Source organism: Artemia franciscana, chromosome 4 (assembly GCF_032884065.1).
Source record: "Artemia franciscana chromosome 4, ASM3288406v1, whole genome shotgun sequence".
In the NCBI taxonomy this organism is placed as follows: domain Eukaryota; kingdom Metazoa; phylum Arthropoda; class Branchiopoda; order Anostraca; family Artemiidae; genus Artemia; species Artemia franciscana.
Window position 1 is genome coordinate 48,104,340 of NC_088866.1, and position 14,431 is coordinate 48,118,770.

The 14,431-nt window shown below is 34.2% G+C and overlaps 1 protein-coding gene across 1 annotated transcript in view; it reads right to left on the reverse strand.

The window, feature by feature from the left end:
* Positions 1–5,694: 5,694 nt before the first annotated feature.
* Positions 5,695–14,431, reverse strand: part of LOC136026527 (non-homologous end-joining factor 1-like) — a 40,189-nt gene continuing 31,452 nt past the window's right edge. Inside the window, exons 3-4 of the mRNA XM_065703192.1 lie at positions 8,753–8,956; positions 5,695–6,278 (exon numbers count right to left, since the gene is read on the reverse strand). Of these exons, the coding sequence (XP_065559264.1) occupies positions 6,081–6,278; positions 8,753–8,956 (402 nt within the window). The 3' untranslated portion in view covers positions 5,695–6,080. The remainder of the gene's footprint in view (positions 6,279–8,752; positions 8,957–14,431) is intronic.

The following is a 14,431-nucleotide window of genomic DNA, read 5'->3' on the forward strand; positions in this document are numbered from 1 at the left end:
TCTGAATCCCGACCGGATCTGGTGACATTGGGGGGGGGAGGGGTTGGGAAAACTCAAATCTTGGAAGATACTTGATGAAACTTGGGGGGGAAAGAAAGCAGAAGTCCTAGATACATGATTTACATAACCGGAACGGATCCGCTCTCTTTGGAGTAGTTGGGGGGGGGGGGTTAATTCTGAAAAAAATGAGGTATTTTTGACTTACGAACGGGCGATTGGATCTCAATGAAATTTGATATTTAGAAGGATATCTAGTCTCAAAGCTCTTATTTTAAATCCCGACCGGATCTGGTGACATTGGGGGGAGTTTGGGGAAACCTAAAATCATGGAAAACGCTTAGAGTGGAGGGTTCGGGATGAAAGGGTTCGGGTAAAAATAAGCAAAAGTCTTAGATACGTGATTGATATAATTGGAACGGATCCGATCTATTGGGGGGGGGGTTAATCTGAAGTCAAGTACTTCAGCACAATACAAGAATAAGAAGACAATACAAGAAGAATAAGAATAATGTAACTTCCCTCATTGATCGTAAATTCCCTCATTGATCGTGCCCTGAATATTTGCTCCAATTCATATATAAATGCAGAAATAAACTTTATCAGAGATATTCTTTTTGGTAATGGATACCCCATTCCTTTTGTCAATAAAATAATTAACCGTAGAATAAAAAGACATTCTTGTAAAATCGAAGAAGATACTTCACAATGTGAGGCTACTGATAAGCCCTCAAATATTGTCTATCTTCCGTATATCCCAAAGATCACAACAAAATTAAAAAATATTTGCACAAAAAATAATTTGTACGTAGTTTTTACTAATAATTTTAAAATCATCAATTTCTTAAATTCGGGTAAAGATAAGACCCCAGTTACTCGCCAAAGAGGGGTCTATCAAATACCATGTGATTGCGGAAAATACTATGTCGGCAGGACCCATCAGAATCTAGACAAACGGTTACAACAGCATAAAAATGACATAGACAAGGCCTTAATTTCAAATAGTTCCAACAACTCCTTTGATTCTGCTTTAGGTTGGCATATATTTAATAATCCGTCCCACATGATACTTTTTGAAAACTCTTCACTCATTAGTAATGATTTGGGAATAAAACAGGTAGTTCGAGAATCAATCGAAATTAATCTCAAAATAAATAATAGTATTTCTTTGAACAGGGACTTGGGGGAATACTCACTAAATTCTTTATACTCAAATTTAATTAAAAATGATCTAACAAAATATTTTACTAAACCGATTTATAATAGTACTAAACCAACTACGAAAAGGCCTTTGAGACAAGCTGCTAAACAAGCAAGATTAGCTTTAAGAAATTGCATCTAATCATTTTATTCTCTTCAGTTTGAATGAGCTTATATTCTCATTTCATTCTTTTCGCCAGTCCTGGTTGAACTTCGTTGAAGTAAGGATGCTAGGGCTATTTTTAAAAAAAAGTTTTAAAAAGTGTTTTTAATTATTCAGTTTTAATCCTCACAATTTGATGTAAGTTCTTTTATATATATATATATATATATATATATATATATATATATATATATATATATAGATATAGATATATATATATATATATATATATATATATATATATATATATATATATATATATATATATATATATATATATAGTTTCTCTCTTATTCTTGTATTGTGCTGAAGACGGCCCTTTGACATAGGGCCGAAATATCTACAGAAATAATTTCCACTGTCTTGAAATTTTCCCTATTGTCTCTACGTTGTATTTGTTTGTTATGGAAAGGCAGTGTGGTCTTCGTCGCTATTTTCGTCTAGCTTATGGGGAGCAGTTGACCTATGATATCTTTTATTTTATTAGTCTAGGTAAAAAACATGCTAATATTATCAATCAACAAAATTTTTTAGAATCCTGTAGAAATGAAAACCTTATTCCCAAGTCTTTAAGATATAAATTACATTTAAATACCCGGAAACAAGCGCAATTTGCCCATACACTACAGTTAAAAACCCTAGTCCATATTATTAAGGACAAAAAACAGAAACGACATATAATTTCTTCAGAGAGAAAATCGTTGGAAACTTTTTTGCTGGAAAACCTGTCCACCGTTGATTTTGCTCAAGTTGTTAGATTAGAAAAGAATTTGTTTAGCCACGATTTTCGCTTGTCCAAGGAACGCCTCTATAAAAAATTGGAAGGCTTACGAAATGAATCTTCGATGAGAAACCGTATTTATTCTCCAAGATTCACTCCTGGACCTGCTATCGTTAACCTCTCTTCTAAAACATTGGAACCCCAGGAAATCGAAACACTAGAAAAAGGTCCAAAATTTTCTTTTCTACCGAAACAGGTTCCTGTGGCAGATATAGTTTCCTCTCTAGAGTCCGCTTTGCATAAACACTATCCTTCTGTCTCTAACCCGGATGAAGTTAGATCTGGTCTTATAAATATCCTCTATAAAAGCCAAAAAAAGTTTAAGCCTCCTACTATTTCCACACCGGAAAATTTGCATGACATAAAAATACTATCTAATCTCCGAAAAGATCCTTCTATTATAATAACTAAAGCAGACAAAAGCAATTCACTTGTTGTCATGAATACGACAGACTATGACAACAAAATTCTTTCGCATTTAAATGACACAATTACATATCAAACAATAACTCATGATCCTACTGATCAGTTCACTAATAATATTATAAATGAATTAAAGAAGCTAAAACAAAATGGTAAAATCACCCCACAACTATACAATAAATTTTTTCCCCGTGGTAGTTTCTGTCCTAAACTCTACAGTTTACCAAAAATACATAAACAGGGTATTCCCTTAAGACCTATCGTAGCTTGTACTAAAGCCCCCGTTGCCAATATTGGAAAATGGCTTTGTACAGCTTGCAAACCTTTACTGTATTCTCAAAATCCCTATATTCGTAACTCGGCAGATTTGGTTAAAAAACTTAGCAACACAAGTATTTCAGAAAACACAATAGTCAGTAGTTTCGACAGTGTTTCAATCTATACAAATATAGATGTAACTATTTCAGAGGAATTATTAAAAAACAAAATAGAAGAAAATTACCACTTGATCGAGACTTCAGCGACAGGAATTGATTGTGAAGTTTTAATGACTCTTGTTAAAATTTGTAATAAGTTTTCTATGTATTTTCAAGTTCGCGATTCTTTTTATCAGCAAAAAAATGGGTTACCCATAGGAGCACCTTTATCCGGGCTACTAGCAAATATTTACGTCGAGAATTTTGAGAATTGGGCATTGAGTTCTTATTTTTTAAAACACGTCTATTGGGGTCGTTACATGGATGACGTAATTTCACTTTGGAATTATGGGGAAGCTGAGCTTCGGGGCTTCTTAGATCATCTTAACACTTATGACCGAACTTTGCAGTTCACCCTAGAAGTTGAAATTGAAAATAAACTTCCGTTTTTAGATGTATTAATTTTTCGCAATTCTGATGAACTGGATTTTACTATATATCGAAAGCCAACACAAATCAATAGATATCTTCACTTTAATTCAAATCACCCCCCCCACAAGTTAAAAGAGCAGTTGTAACTTCCCTCATTGATCGTGCCCTGAATATTTGCTCCAATTAATATATAAATGCAGAAATAAACTTTATCAGAGATATGCTTTTTGGTAATGGATACCCCATTCCTTTTGTCAATAAAATAGTTAACCGTAGAATTAAAAGACATTCTTGTAAAATCGAAGAAGATACTTCACAATGTGAGGCTACTGATAAGCCCTCAAATATTGTCTATCTTCCGTATATCCCAAAGATCACAACAAAATTAAAAAATGTTTGCACAAAAAATAATCTGTACGTAGTTTTTACTAATAATTTTAAAATCATCAATTTCTTAAATTCGGGTAAAGATAAGACCCCAGTTACTCGCCAAAGAGGGGTCTATCAAATACCATGTGATTGCGGAAAATACTATGTCGGCAGGACTCATCAGAATCTAGACAAACGGTTACAACAGCATAAAAATGACATAGACAAGGCCTTAATTTCAAATAGTTCCAACAAATCCATTGATTCTGCTTTAGGTTGGCATATATTTAATAATCCGTCCCACATGATGCTTTTTGAAAACTCTTCACTCATTAGTAATGATTTGGGAATAAAACAGGTAGTTCGAGAATCAATCGAAATTAATTTCAAAATAAATAATAATATTTCTTTGAACAGGGACTTGGGGGAATACTCACTAAATTCTTTATACTCAAATTTAATTAAAAATGATCTAACAAAATATTTTACTAAACCGATTTATAATAGTACTGAACCAACTACGAAAAGGCCTTTGAGACAGGCTGCTAAACAAGCAAGATTAGCTTTAAGAAAATGCATCTAATCATTTTATTCTCTTCAGTTTGAATGAGCTTATATTCTCATTTCATTATTTTCGCCAGTCCTGGTTGAACTTCGTTGAAGTAAAGATGCTAGGGCTATTTTTAAAAAAAGTTTTAAAAAGTGTTTTTAATTATTCAGTTTTAATCCTCACAATTTGATGTAAGTTCTTTTATATATATATATATATATATATATATATATATATATATATATATATATATATATATATATATATATGTATGTATGTATATATATATATATATATATATATATATATATATATATATATATATATATATATATATGTATGTATGTATATATATATATATATATAGTTTCTCTCTTATTCTTGTATTGTGCTGAAGACGGCCCTTGGACATAGGGCCGAAATATCTACAGAAATAATTTCCACTGTCTTGAAATTTTCCCTATTGTCTCTACGTTGTATTTGTTTGTTATGGAAAGGCAGTGTGGTCTTCGTCGCTATTTTCGTCTAGCTTATGTATTTGTATCTTACGAAAAGGTGATGGGATCTTAATGAAACTTGATATATAGAAGGATCTTATGTCTCAGATGCTCCGTTTTCGACTCGAATCGGATCCGGGGACATAGGGGGTTGGAGGAGGGAAACAGGAATGTTGGAAAACGCTTATAGTGGAGAGATCGGGATGAAACTTGATGGGAAGAAAAAGCACAAATTCTAGTTACGTGATTGAAATAATCGGAACGGATCCGTTCTCTTTGGAGGAGCTGGGTAGTGTTAATTTGGAAGAATTAGAAAAATTGAGGTATTTTTAACTGAAGAACGGGTGACCGGATCTTAATTAAATTTGATATTTAGACAGAATTCATGTCTCATAGCTCTTATTTCAAATCCCGACCAGATCTGTTGACATTGGGGGGAGTTGGAGGGGAAATCGGAAATATTTAATCAGGATGAAGGTTGGTGGATAGAATAGGCAAATGTCGTAGATACGTGATTGCCGTAACCGTACTGGATTTGCTCTTTTTGGGGGAGTTGGGGGAGAGGTTCAGTGCTTTGGCGAGTTTGGTGCTTCTGGACGTGCTATGACGATGAAAATTGGTAGGCGTGTCAGGGAGCTGCACAAATTGACTTGATAAAGTCGTTTTCCCAGATTCGACCATCTGGGGGGCTAAACGGAGAGGAAAAATTAGAAAAAATTAGGTGTTTATAACTTACGGGTGGGTGATCGGATCTTAATGAATTTTGATATTTAGAAGAACATCGTGACTCAGAGCTCTTATTTTGAATCCCGACCGGCATTTAGCCTCTGATTTTCCTTTTAAATCAATCTATTGGCTCTTAGAATTTTATTAGAGCTCATACCATATGAGCTCTTGGCTCTGAACTCTTCTTGCCTCGTCACAAGTGCCATATGAACTCTTAGCTCTTGTTCTTCTATGCAGCCGGTGAATATAGTGATATATATAGCCCTTGTGTTGGGTTGTTGCCTCTGAATTTTGTTGCGTCTTTTTTACTGTTTTTTAAATTTGGTAAATGACGACTTTTACTTACTTACGACACGACTGCCTGTCTATGGATTATTCTTTATGGTTGATTGTGTATGGCTATGCTGTTTGACCTAGGGGGATTGTATGGATGAGTAGGGTTAATGCCTCATTCAAGTACTGATCTATATTAATTACTAATGTAAGAAAACAGTCTTCCTTTTCCCCTTCTTTTTTTTCTTTTTTTTTATGTGTTTGTGCTGTTGCATTGGTAATTTTTTTTTTCATAATGAATAAAAACATTACTTCTGGAAACCTTAGCTCCGGTCGCTTTATAATCTTCTATTTCTGCGTCTTTCCTCTTGATTATGTGGATCAATTCCCTTTCTCTATATTCCATTTCAACCAAACTGTATAATAGCGGTAATACAATATCTTCCTTCAACTGAAATAAATAAATTGAAAAATTTTAGCGGTAATAAATTGAAAAATCATCAACGGTAATACCGTTGACGATTTTTTTATTCTGATGCTGCTGTCCTTCCTTATTGTCTATGTATGTTCAACGATTTACTCATTTTAATGTTTAACGAATTTATTGAAAATCAAATATAAAAATATTTATTTCACTCTATAACACTCATTCAGTAGCCTATATAATTAAATAAAAAATTTTTTTTTTTTACTAAAAGTACGATGTGACATAAAAAATTAAAACGAACAGAAATTATGCCGTGTATGAAAGGGGCTGCTCTCTCCTCAATGCCTCGCTCTTTACGCTAAAGTTTTTTATTTTTTAAAAAGTATAGTTGTGAGAAAGAGTCAAACTTTAGCGTAAAGAGCAAGGCGTTGAGGAGTGGAGTTCTCTGATACGCTGAATCTGAAGGTGTGATTTTCATTCATATTCTATGACTTTTAAGGGATGTTTCCCCTTTTTTTCGAAAGTAAGGCAAATTTTCTCATACTTGTAACTTTTGATGGGCAAGAATAAAATTAATTAAACTTACATATTTTAAAATCAGCATAGAACTTGAATTCCTTTGATGTATCTATTATTATCAAAATTCCATTTTTTAGAGTTTAGGTTACTATTGAGCCGGGTCGCTCCTTCCTTACAGTTGGTTATTATGAACTGTTTGGTAATTAACTCTTGATAAACATAAGTTAGTAATAATTTTATTAACAAAACTATACTCAGGAAAAAAGGGAGAGGCATATACTCTATAATGTGTTTTACCTTAAGATTACCTACCTGCCCCCCCCCCCCCCCACAGAAAAATATTCCCTATAGGAAATAGAAATTGGCCTAAATAGTGAAGTCTGATAACAAGAAAAGGTTCCACATCAACCTTTTTATTTTAACTGACGGACAAATTCTCATTCCAACCGGTGGAGTAAATGACCATCAAAGCTGACAAAAGGTAAAACTTTATGCAAACAAATTACCAGCATTCTGTTGGTAATTTTGGTAAAACTGGTAATTTTCACTGTGAAATTTTGGCTACTCGAGCATAGAGGATCAGAAATAATACAAACGATAAACTGTTCAGGTGATATCTTTTCAGGAACCGTATTCAATTCTTTTATGAGCGTTCATAGTTTATACCTCAGTAATTCACCAGGCTTACGTTTTCATTAGATCACCGTCAAAAATTTTCCCTAACCATGCTTAATTACATTCAAAATGTTTACTATAAACATGAATTTTAGTCTAATTTGTATCCTGTTAATCAATCAATAAATTGATCCATTGTACTTAACGTACACAGAACAAATAAAAACACAAGGTAAATTACTACCTCGTAAGGATACTTGAACGACAAAAAATAAACAAACAAATCTGGGTTAAAATATAAAAAAATTCTGGAAGAGAATGGTAGGGACATATCTAAAAAGAAGGAGAAAAAGAGGGTCGTGCAACAACAATAAAGTAGAGAAAGTTGAAATTGGAGAAAATAAAAAGCCAATACACCAACATTAAAAGAAGTATTTTGAGAAACTGCAAATTAACATGGAGAGGGATAGAATAGCAGAGTGAAATAGCACATAATTTGGGAGATTTTAAAGCCCTATTAGTTGAACTAGAAAGGACATGAAAACGATGAGATGAAAAACACAAATGAGTAAAGAGTAAAGAAAGAGTACAATATCACTTAATAGGCGGGTGAAGAGTTGTCTGAAAACCAATAACAGTTTTCATAAGCGATTTTTAGTGGGTTGCAGAGGAAGCAGAAGAGATCTATTTCAATTTGTTACTAGGAAACAAAACAAACAGAAAAATAACAGAACATAACAACATATAGAACAATAAAGATCAATCCAGAAAAATTAAAATATTTTAAATATTTATAATATATTTATAATATTTAAAATATTAGAATATGTAGAGTTAATTTGACTACAAAATAAACAAAAAATTATTATAAATACCTAAATATTTTTTCTAGGAAAATTCGGAATGAATATTGTTATTTATCAAAAATAGCAGGAAGCTGCTAAGTCTTTATAAGACTGGGAAGGTATTAATAATACAATATTAATTGCTCATTTCCGGACAAAGAAGTTCAGGGTATCAGTTACAGTTGAACCGACTGACGGAGATACTAGTGGCTACCCGTATAACTACCTCCCGGGAATTTATGATGTTGGCAGACTCCAGGATGAGAATTTGAGAGAAACTTTCCTGGAACAATTAAATACTAAACTTGAGAGTTTAAATACCAAACGAAAAACAAGTTGTCTCCGAACAGGAGGAGGTCGTAAGAATGAATTTAAAGAAAATTGGAACGTATTGGGGGGGATGTAAAGAGGGAAGCTTTGAACAGATTGGGAAAGAGGAGGAACGTGCACAGCTGTGTTGGCATCATGCTGGTAATGCAGTCAACAGTAGCAGTAGCAAGATAAAGTAAATATACCAACCTGTTCTTTCGTTTGGAGCTCAGGCTCAAATTCCCAAACAAAAGGAAGATTTTCAAGGCGCTGCTCCATTTTTATAACCAGTTTTCGGTTACCATCTTCAGACAAATAAACATAGGAACTCTGTCTGGCTTTCTCATCATTCACTACGGATCCCACAATGGAGGTAATACGTTTGTTAGAAGCTTCGATTGATGGATTTAAGTTCTGAAAAAAAAGAGTCTTATACTGATGCAGTTGACATTCCAGAAAAAGGACAAAATTAAGAATAGGCCTTGAGCCAGTGAATGTAGTTTCTATAAAATTGAAAAACAACAACAAAATTGTCCAATAGCTGCAAAACAACAGTTACACATAAGTCTGGCCATTAAACAGGGGGGGGGTTCTAGGATTGGAGTAAAAATGCAAGAAAATAGATTTCCGAGCAACTTTTGTAATAGCTCTCAGACGGGGAAGGGAATTTGAACTACTCTTGGGAGATCCACCCTATTTTCAGGTAGGTTGTATACAAACAAGAAGTTAGAGCATAAAACTAGGAAAAGGGAAAAGTGCAGATGGGACTGGAAAGAAAACACTATAATGAAAACATAAACTATATTAGCAATAGACAATAATTATAATAGCAACAATAACGATGAAAATTATTATTATTATTCAATGATGATAATCAAAAAATATTCGAAAGCCACTCGCCTACTTTCCAGAATAGTAAGTAAATTTTCTCGTTATGCGGATTTACTCAGTTAATTTTCAACTGAGTTAATTTTAACTCAGTTAAAATTTTAATTCAGTCAGTTAATTCAATAAGTTAATCTAATTAATTCAAGTCAGTTAATTAAAATTTAATTCAGTCAGTTAATTCTAATTCGCTCTGCGAATCTAAAGATAATTTGTCTGCTTCCAAAATACGCAAATTGTTTAGATGATCAAATTTCATAAGATTCCATAGTATCCAAGCCTCTGTACAATAATCGCAAATGAATAAGTTTCCATTAAAGTTTGGAAAACGATTAAAATTTGGAAAATGATTATATTTTGGAAAATGATGTTGTTTTCATTCAAAGACATTTCGAAACTAAAACTAATACACCAAGCCTGAACTGAAACAGTACAACGACTATCTTATTTTTGCACAAGAGACACTTAAATCCCGACGACTCCCATTAGGCGATTTAGCCAATTACCAATTACGTCATTCTTACTAGTCTGCGTTTGAAACTGAACCTCCTGGTCACTAATTTAGGTGCTAAAACCCAAGAAGCATGAGTAAAAACCAAATCTAGAGTCGGAAATAAAAATCACCAGCATTACCTAGCGTTTGGCAACAATGTTTGACCCAAAACCGCAGCACACTTGTCTTTTGAGGTACTTCAAAATGTAGGGATGGATAAAATGAAAGCAAAATTCCACCCCAGCAGTCAAACCAAATTAAGGTCAACTTGTCTACTTAACCAAGACTGCAATCTCGTCAAGATCTTAGGGGGAGGGGGATTGGAGCCGACATTCCCAAGTCAAGTAAAAATGATCAAATACTACTACTACTACTACTACTACTACTACTACTACTACTACTACTACTACTACTACTACTACTATTACTACTACTTCTACTAACAACTCACAACCACAAGCATCAAGCCGACTGAGGTCAAGACAGCTACGCACGCTCCTCCGCCATCCCAATCTATTCATAGCCGCCCTCTTTATACCCTCCCAGGAAGTTTTCATTTCCCTCCCTCTTTATACCCTCCCAGGAAGTGTTCATTTCCCTTAAATCTTTCTTTATGACATCCTCCCAACCCTAACCACGGACGACCTGCTTTCTGTTTAACCCTAGACGGTTGGCTGAAAAGGACAACCTTCGGCAATCCGTCATCCTTCAGCCACAGAACTTGCTGAAGCCATCTCAATCTTTCTCTCAGTATAGCCCTAGAAAGCGGGATTGAACCGCACTTTTTTTGCAGCCTACTATTTGAAATACGGTCCATCAGGCGGTTACCCAGAATAATCCGCGGGCAGTTTCTCTGGAAAACATCAAGCAGATCTTCATCTGTTTTTCAGAACACCCATGCCTAAGAAACAAATTTTCCGCGGGGGGAGGGGGTGAACGCCAGCCACCATCGTATGCTTGTAATCGAGATTTTATAGTACAGATACCGTGCTTAATCTTGATTAAATAAAGAAATGTTTTTCAACTGAAAGTAAGGAGCAACATTAAAACTTTCAGCGAAGAGAAATTATTGCGTAAATGAGGGGGATCGCTTCACTTCAACACCTCACTCTTTACGCTAAAATTTTCTAGGACTTTAAAAAAAAAAGTTTCTTATTGCTCCAATTAAACAAATATAATGTTTCAGGAACCGTTCTTAAAGAATTAGGAAAGAATTCAGACTTTAGTATAAAGAGTGAGATGTTGAGGAGGAGCAACCCTCCCCATAAACATAACAGTTTTGTTTGTTTTAAGTTTTATTGTTGCTCCTTACTTTCAGGTGAAAAAACTTGTCTTTTTATTTAATTTCTGATCATTTTTTAAATAATGCTAGGGAATATGGCCCCACATCCATCAAGAAATCCCCCAACCAATGAAACTATTCTCTAGACAATTCAATCTTGGTGAAAATTTACCCCGGACAATTACCTTTAACACTTCCAAGCGTAATATTGAGTTGGCACAGAGAAAGCAAGAAAGCAAGAGAATTTCGAATAAGAATTCTGGTAAATTCCCACAGCGTAAAGTTTCCCCTGAAAATACATCCCCTGGAAACTTCCCTCCCCATGGAAAACTATCCCCTTGAAAAATACCACGATCAGAAAATTTCCCTTTTCCCACCCAAAAAATGTATGCATACTTCCCAATAAAAAATACTATTTGTAAACATTGGGCAAATTTCATAACTTAAAGACCTTTCTTCAGGGGCTGTTGGGGGTCAGGATATCTCCAAAAGCATAGTCGTTCAGACTTTCAACTATGTTTAAACCAATGACTATCTTAAAATTTTGATCGGATGATTTTGAGAAAAAAGGCGTGGGAGGGGGCTTAGTTGTCCTCCAGTTTTTTTTATCACTTTTAAAAAGGGTGCTAGAACTTTTACTTTCCGTTCGAACGAACCCCTTCCAGATATTGTAGGACCACTGAATTGATACGATCACCCCTGGAAAAAAATGTGCATCCGTAATCTTTCTTCTGGCAAAAATAAAAAGTTACACATTTTTGCAGATAGGAGCTTGGAACCTCTAAAGTAGACGTCTATGGTACGCTGAATATGCTGCTGTGATTTTCATCAGAATTATTTGACTCTTACGGGATATTTTCCCCTTTTTCGAGAATCCGGAAAATTTTCTCAGGCTTGTAACCTTTGATGAGTAAGACCAAACTTAATGAAACATATATATTTAGTATACATTACAAAATGCCCGTTTCAATGCCTGGAATGCGCCAAGCACCTGAAAATTTTGAAATACTTTTGTTCTAGGAATAGTATACAAGCTAGCAATTAAACCTGGTCCTAATATAAATAGCTGTGTGTCCAATTACTTCTGAAATTCGATGAATCTTCACAACATATGTGCACTAAGAAAATTTATTCAATAAAAATTAGTTTAAATATTTTAAATTTAATAAAAATATTAATTTAATAAAAATTTCACTGGGTCAAAAATAATCGGTTATCGACGCGATAGTTATTATAGGGGTCACAATAGATAATCTATTTGCGTCCGATATTGGCCGAATAATCGTGTTCGATTGCGAATTAAATATAAACAAAGTTTTATCAACAGTAAATAAGGAGCAACATTAAAACTTAAAACGAACAGAAATTATTACGTATATGAGGTGGGATACCGACTCCTCAACACCTCGCTCTTAAAGACAAAGTTTTTTAGTAGTTTTGAAAAAGCTTCTTATTATCGTTATTAAAAGACCCTTGTGTTTCAGGGGTCGTTTTTAAGCAACTGCAACAAAATTAAAACTTTAGCGTAAAGAACGAGATGTTGAGGAGGGGACAAACCCCCTCATAAACGTAATAACTTCTGTTCGTTTTAGCCTAAGTTTTAATGTTGCTCCTTACTTTAAATTGAAAAGAACTTGTTTTTTTTTAATTTAGTTTCTGATCGTCTTTAAATACTGTCCGGATATTTGGCTCCACAGAAAAATCCCCCCTACCCATGAAAATATCATCTAAACAATTCATTCGCGATGAAAATTTACCCAGGAAAAATTATCCAAAATATCTCCACGCGTAAAATTGAGTCGGCAAAGAAAAAACAAGACATATAAAAAGAATTTTGTATAAAAATTTACGCGAATCCTCCCAGTTTAAAATTTTCTCTGAAAAGTTCACCCCCTGGAAACTTCCCTCTCCATAAGAAGTTCTTGCCATGAGAACTCTTCAAAAGCAGAAAATCCCCCCCCACCGAAAAATGTATGCATACTTCCCAATAACAAATACTAGCCTATACGTAAACAATGGGCAAATTTCATAACTTAAAGACCTATCCCCAGGGGCCGCGAGAGGTCATGTCATCTCCAAAAGCATAGTTATTGTGCCTTTCAACTATCTCAAAATTTGTATCCGACAATTTTGAGAAAAATAGGGCGAGGGAGGGGGCCTAGTTGCCCTGCAATCTATTTGGTCACTTAAAAAGGGCATTAGAACTTTTAATATCTGTTCAAATGAATTCTCTCCCGATATTCTAGGACCAGTGGGTCGATACAATCCCTTGGAACAAAACAAATAAACTCACCTGTGATCTTTCTTCTGGAAAAAAAAAATACAATATTCTACATTTTTGCAGATTGGAGCTTGAAATCTCTAAAGTAGTTTTCTGATACGCTGAATCTGATTTTGTGGTTTTCATTAAGATTCTTTGACTTTTAGGGGATGTTTCCTCCCTTTTTCAAAAATCACACAAATTTTCTTAGGCTTGTAGCCTTTGATGGGTAACACTGAACTTTATGAACCTTATATATTTGGAATCAACATAATAAGTCGGTTCTTTTGATGTCTGTTGGTATCAAAATTACATTTTTTTGGAGTTTCTAATACTATTGAACTGCGTCGCTCTTTATTTCCAGTTCGTTACCATGAACTGTTTGAAAATCGTATATGTAGGAAACCAAGTGTATCTGTGAAGTTAGAAAAAAATATACAAAAAAAGTGAAAAATTATAAAATATTGATACTAGTGGATTTTTTGCAGAAGGCGTATGTTGATACTTCAGACGATTAGAATTATGATTCCTTTTTCAAATAACGATAAATAGAATTCAAAGACATGTATATCCTGTGCTAAGAGAAGAAAAACCAGTTTTTAACCAAGTCGATTATGTTGTGACAAAACCTTTAGCCTGTAGAGACAGCTTTGTGAACCAAATGAATGTAAATGAAATCAACTTCGTTTTCATAGATTTTTTGAAAGTTTTTGGTTCACTCTGTCGCGGGACATAGGAACTTCTTTGGATTTACAGAAACCATGAGAAAATCTTAAAGATAATCAAAGACCCAAATGGAGGGCAGTTGTACAGAGGGCAGTATAATGGCATAATGGAGGGCAGTAGTGATATACAAAATGAACAGAAAGAGTGGTTTGCTGGAGTGGAGTGAGGGGAGTGGAGTGCCTCTTATTTTCAATTTTATTGGTCATAATCATAGACCTCGTCTTGACACTACAAATTTGGTAG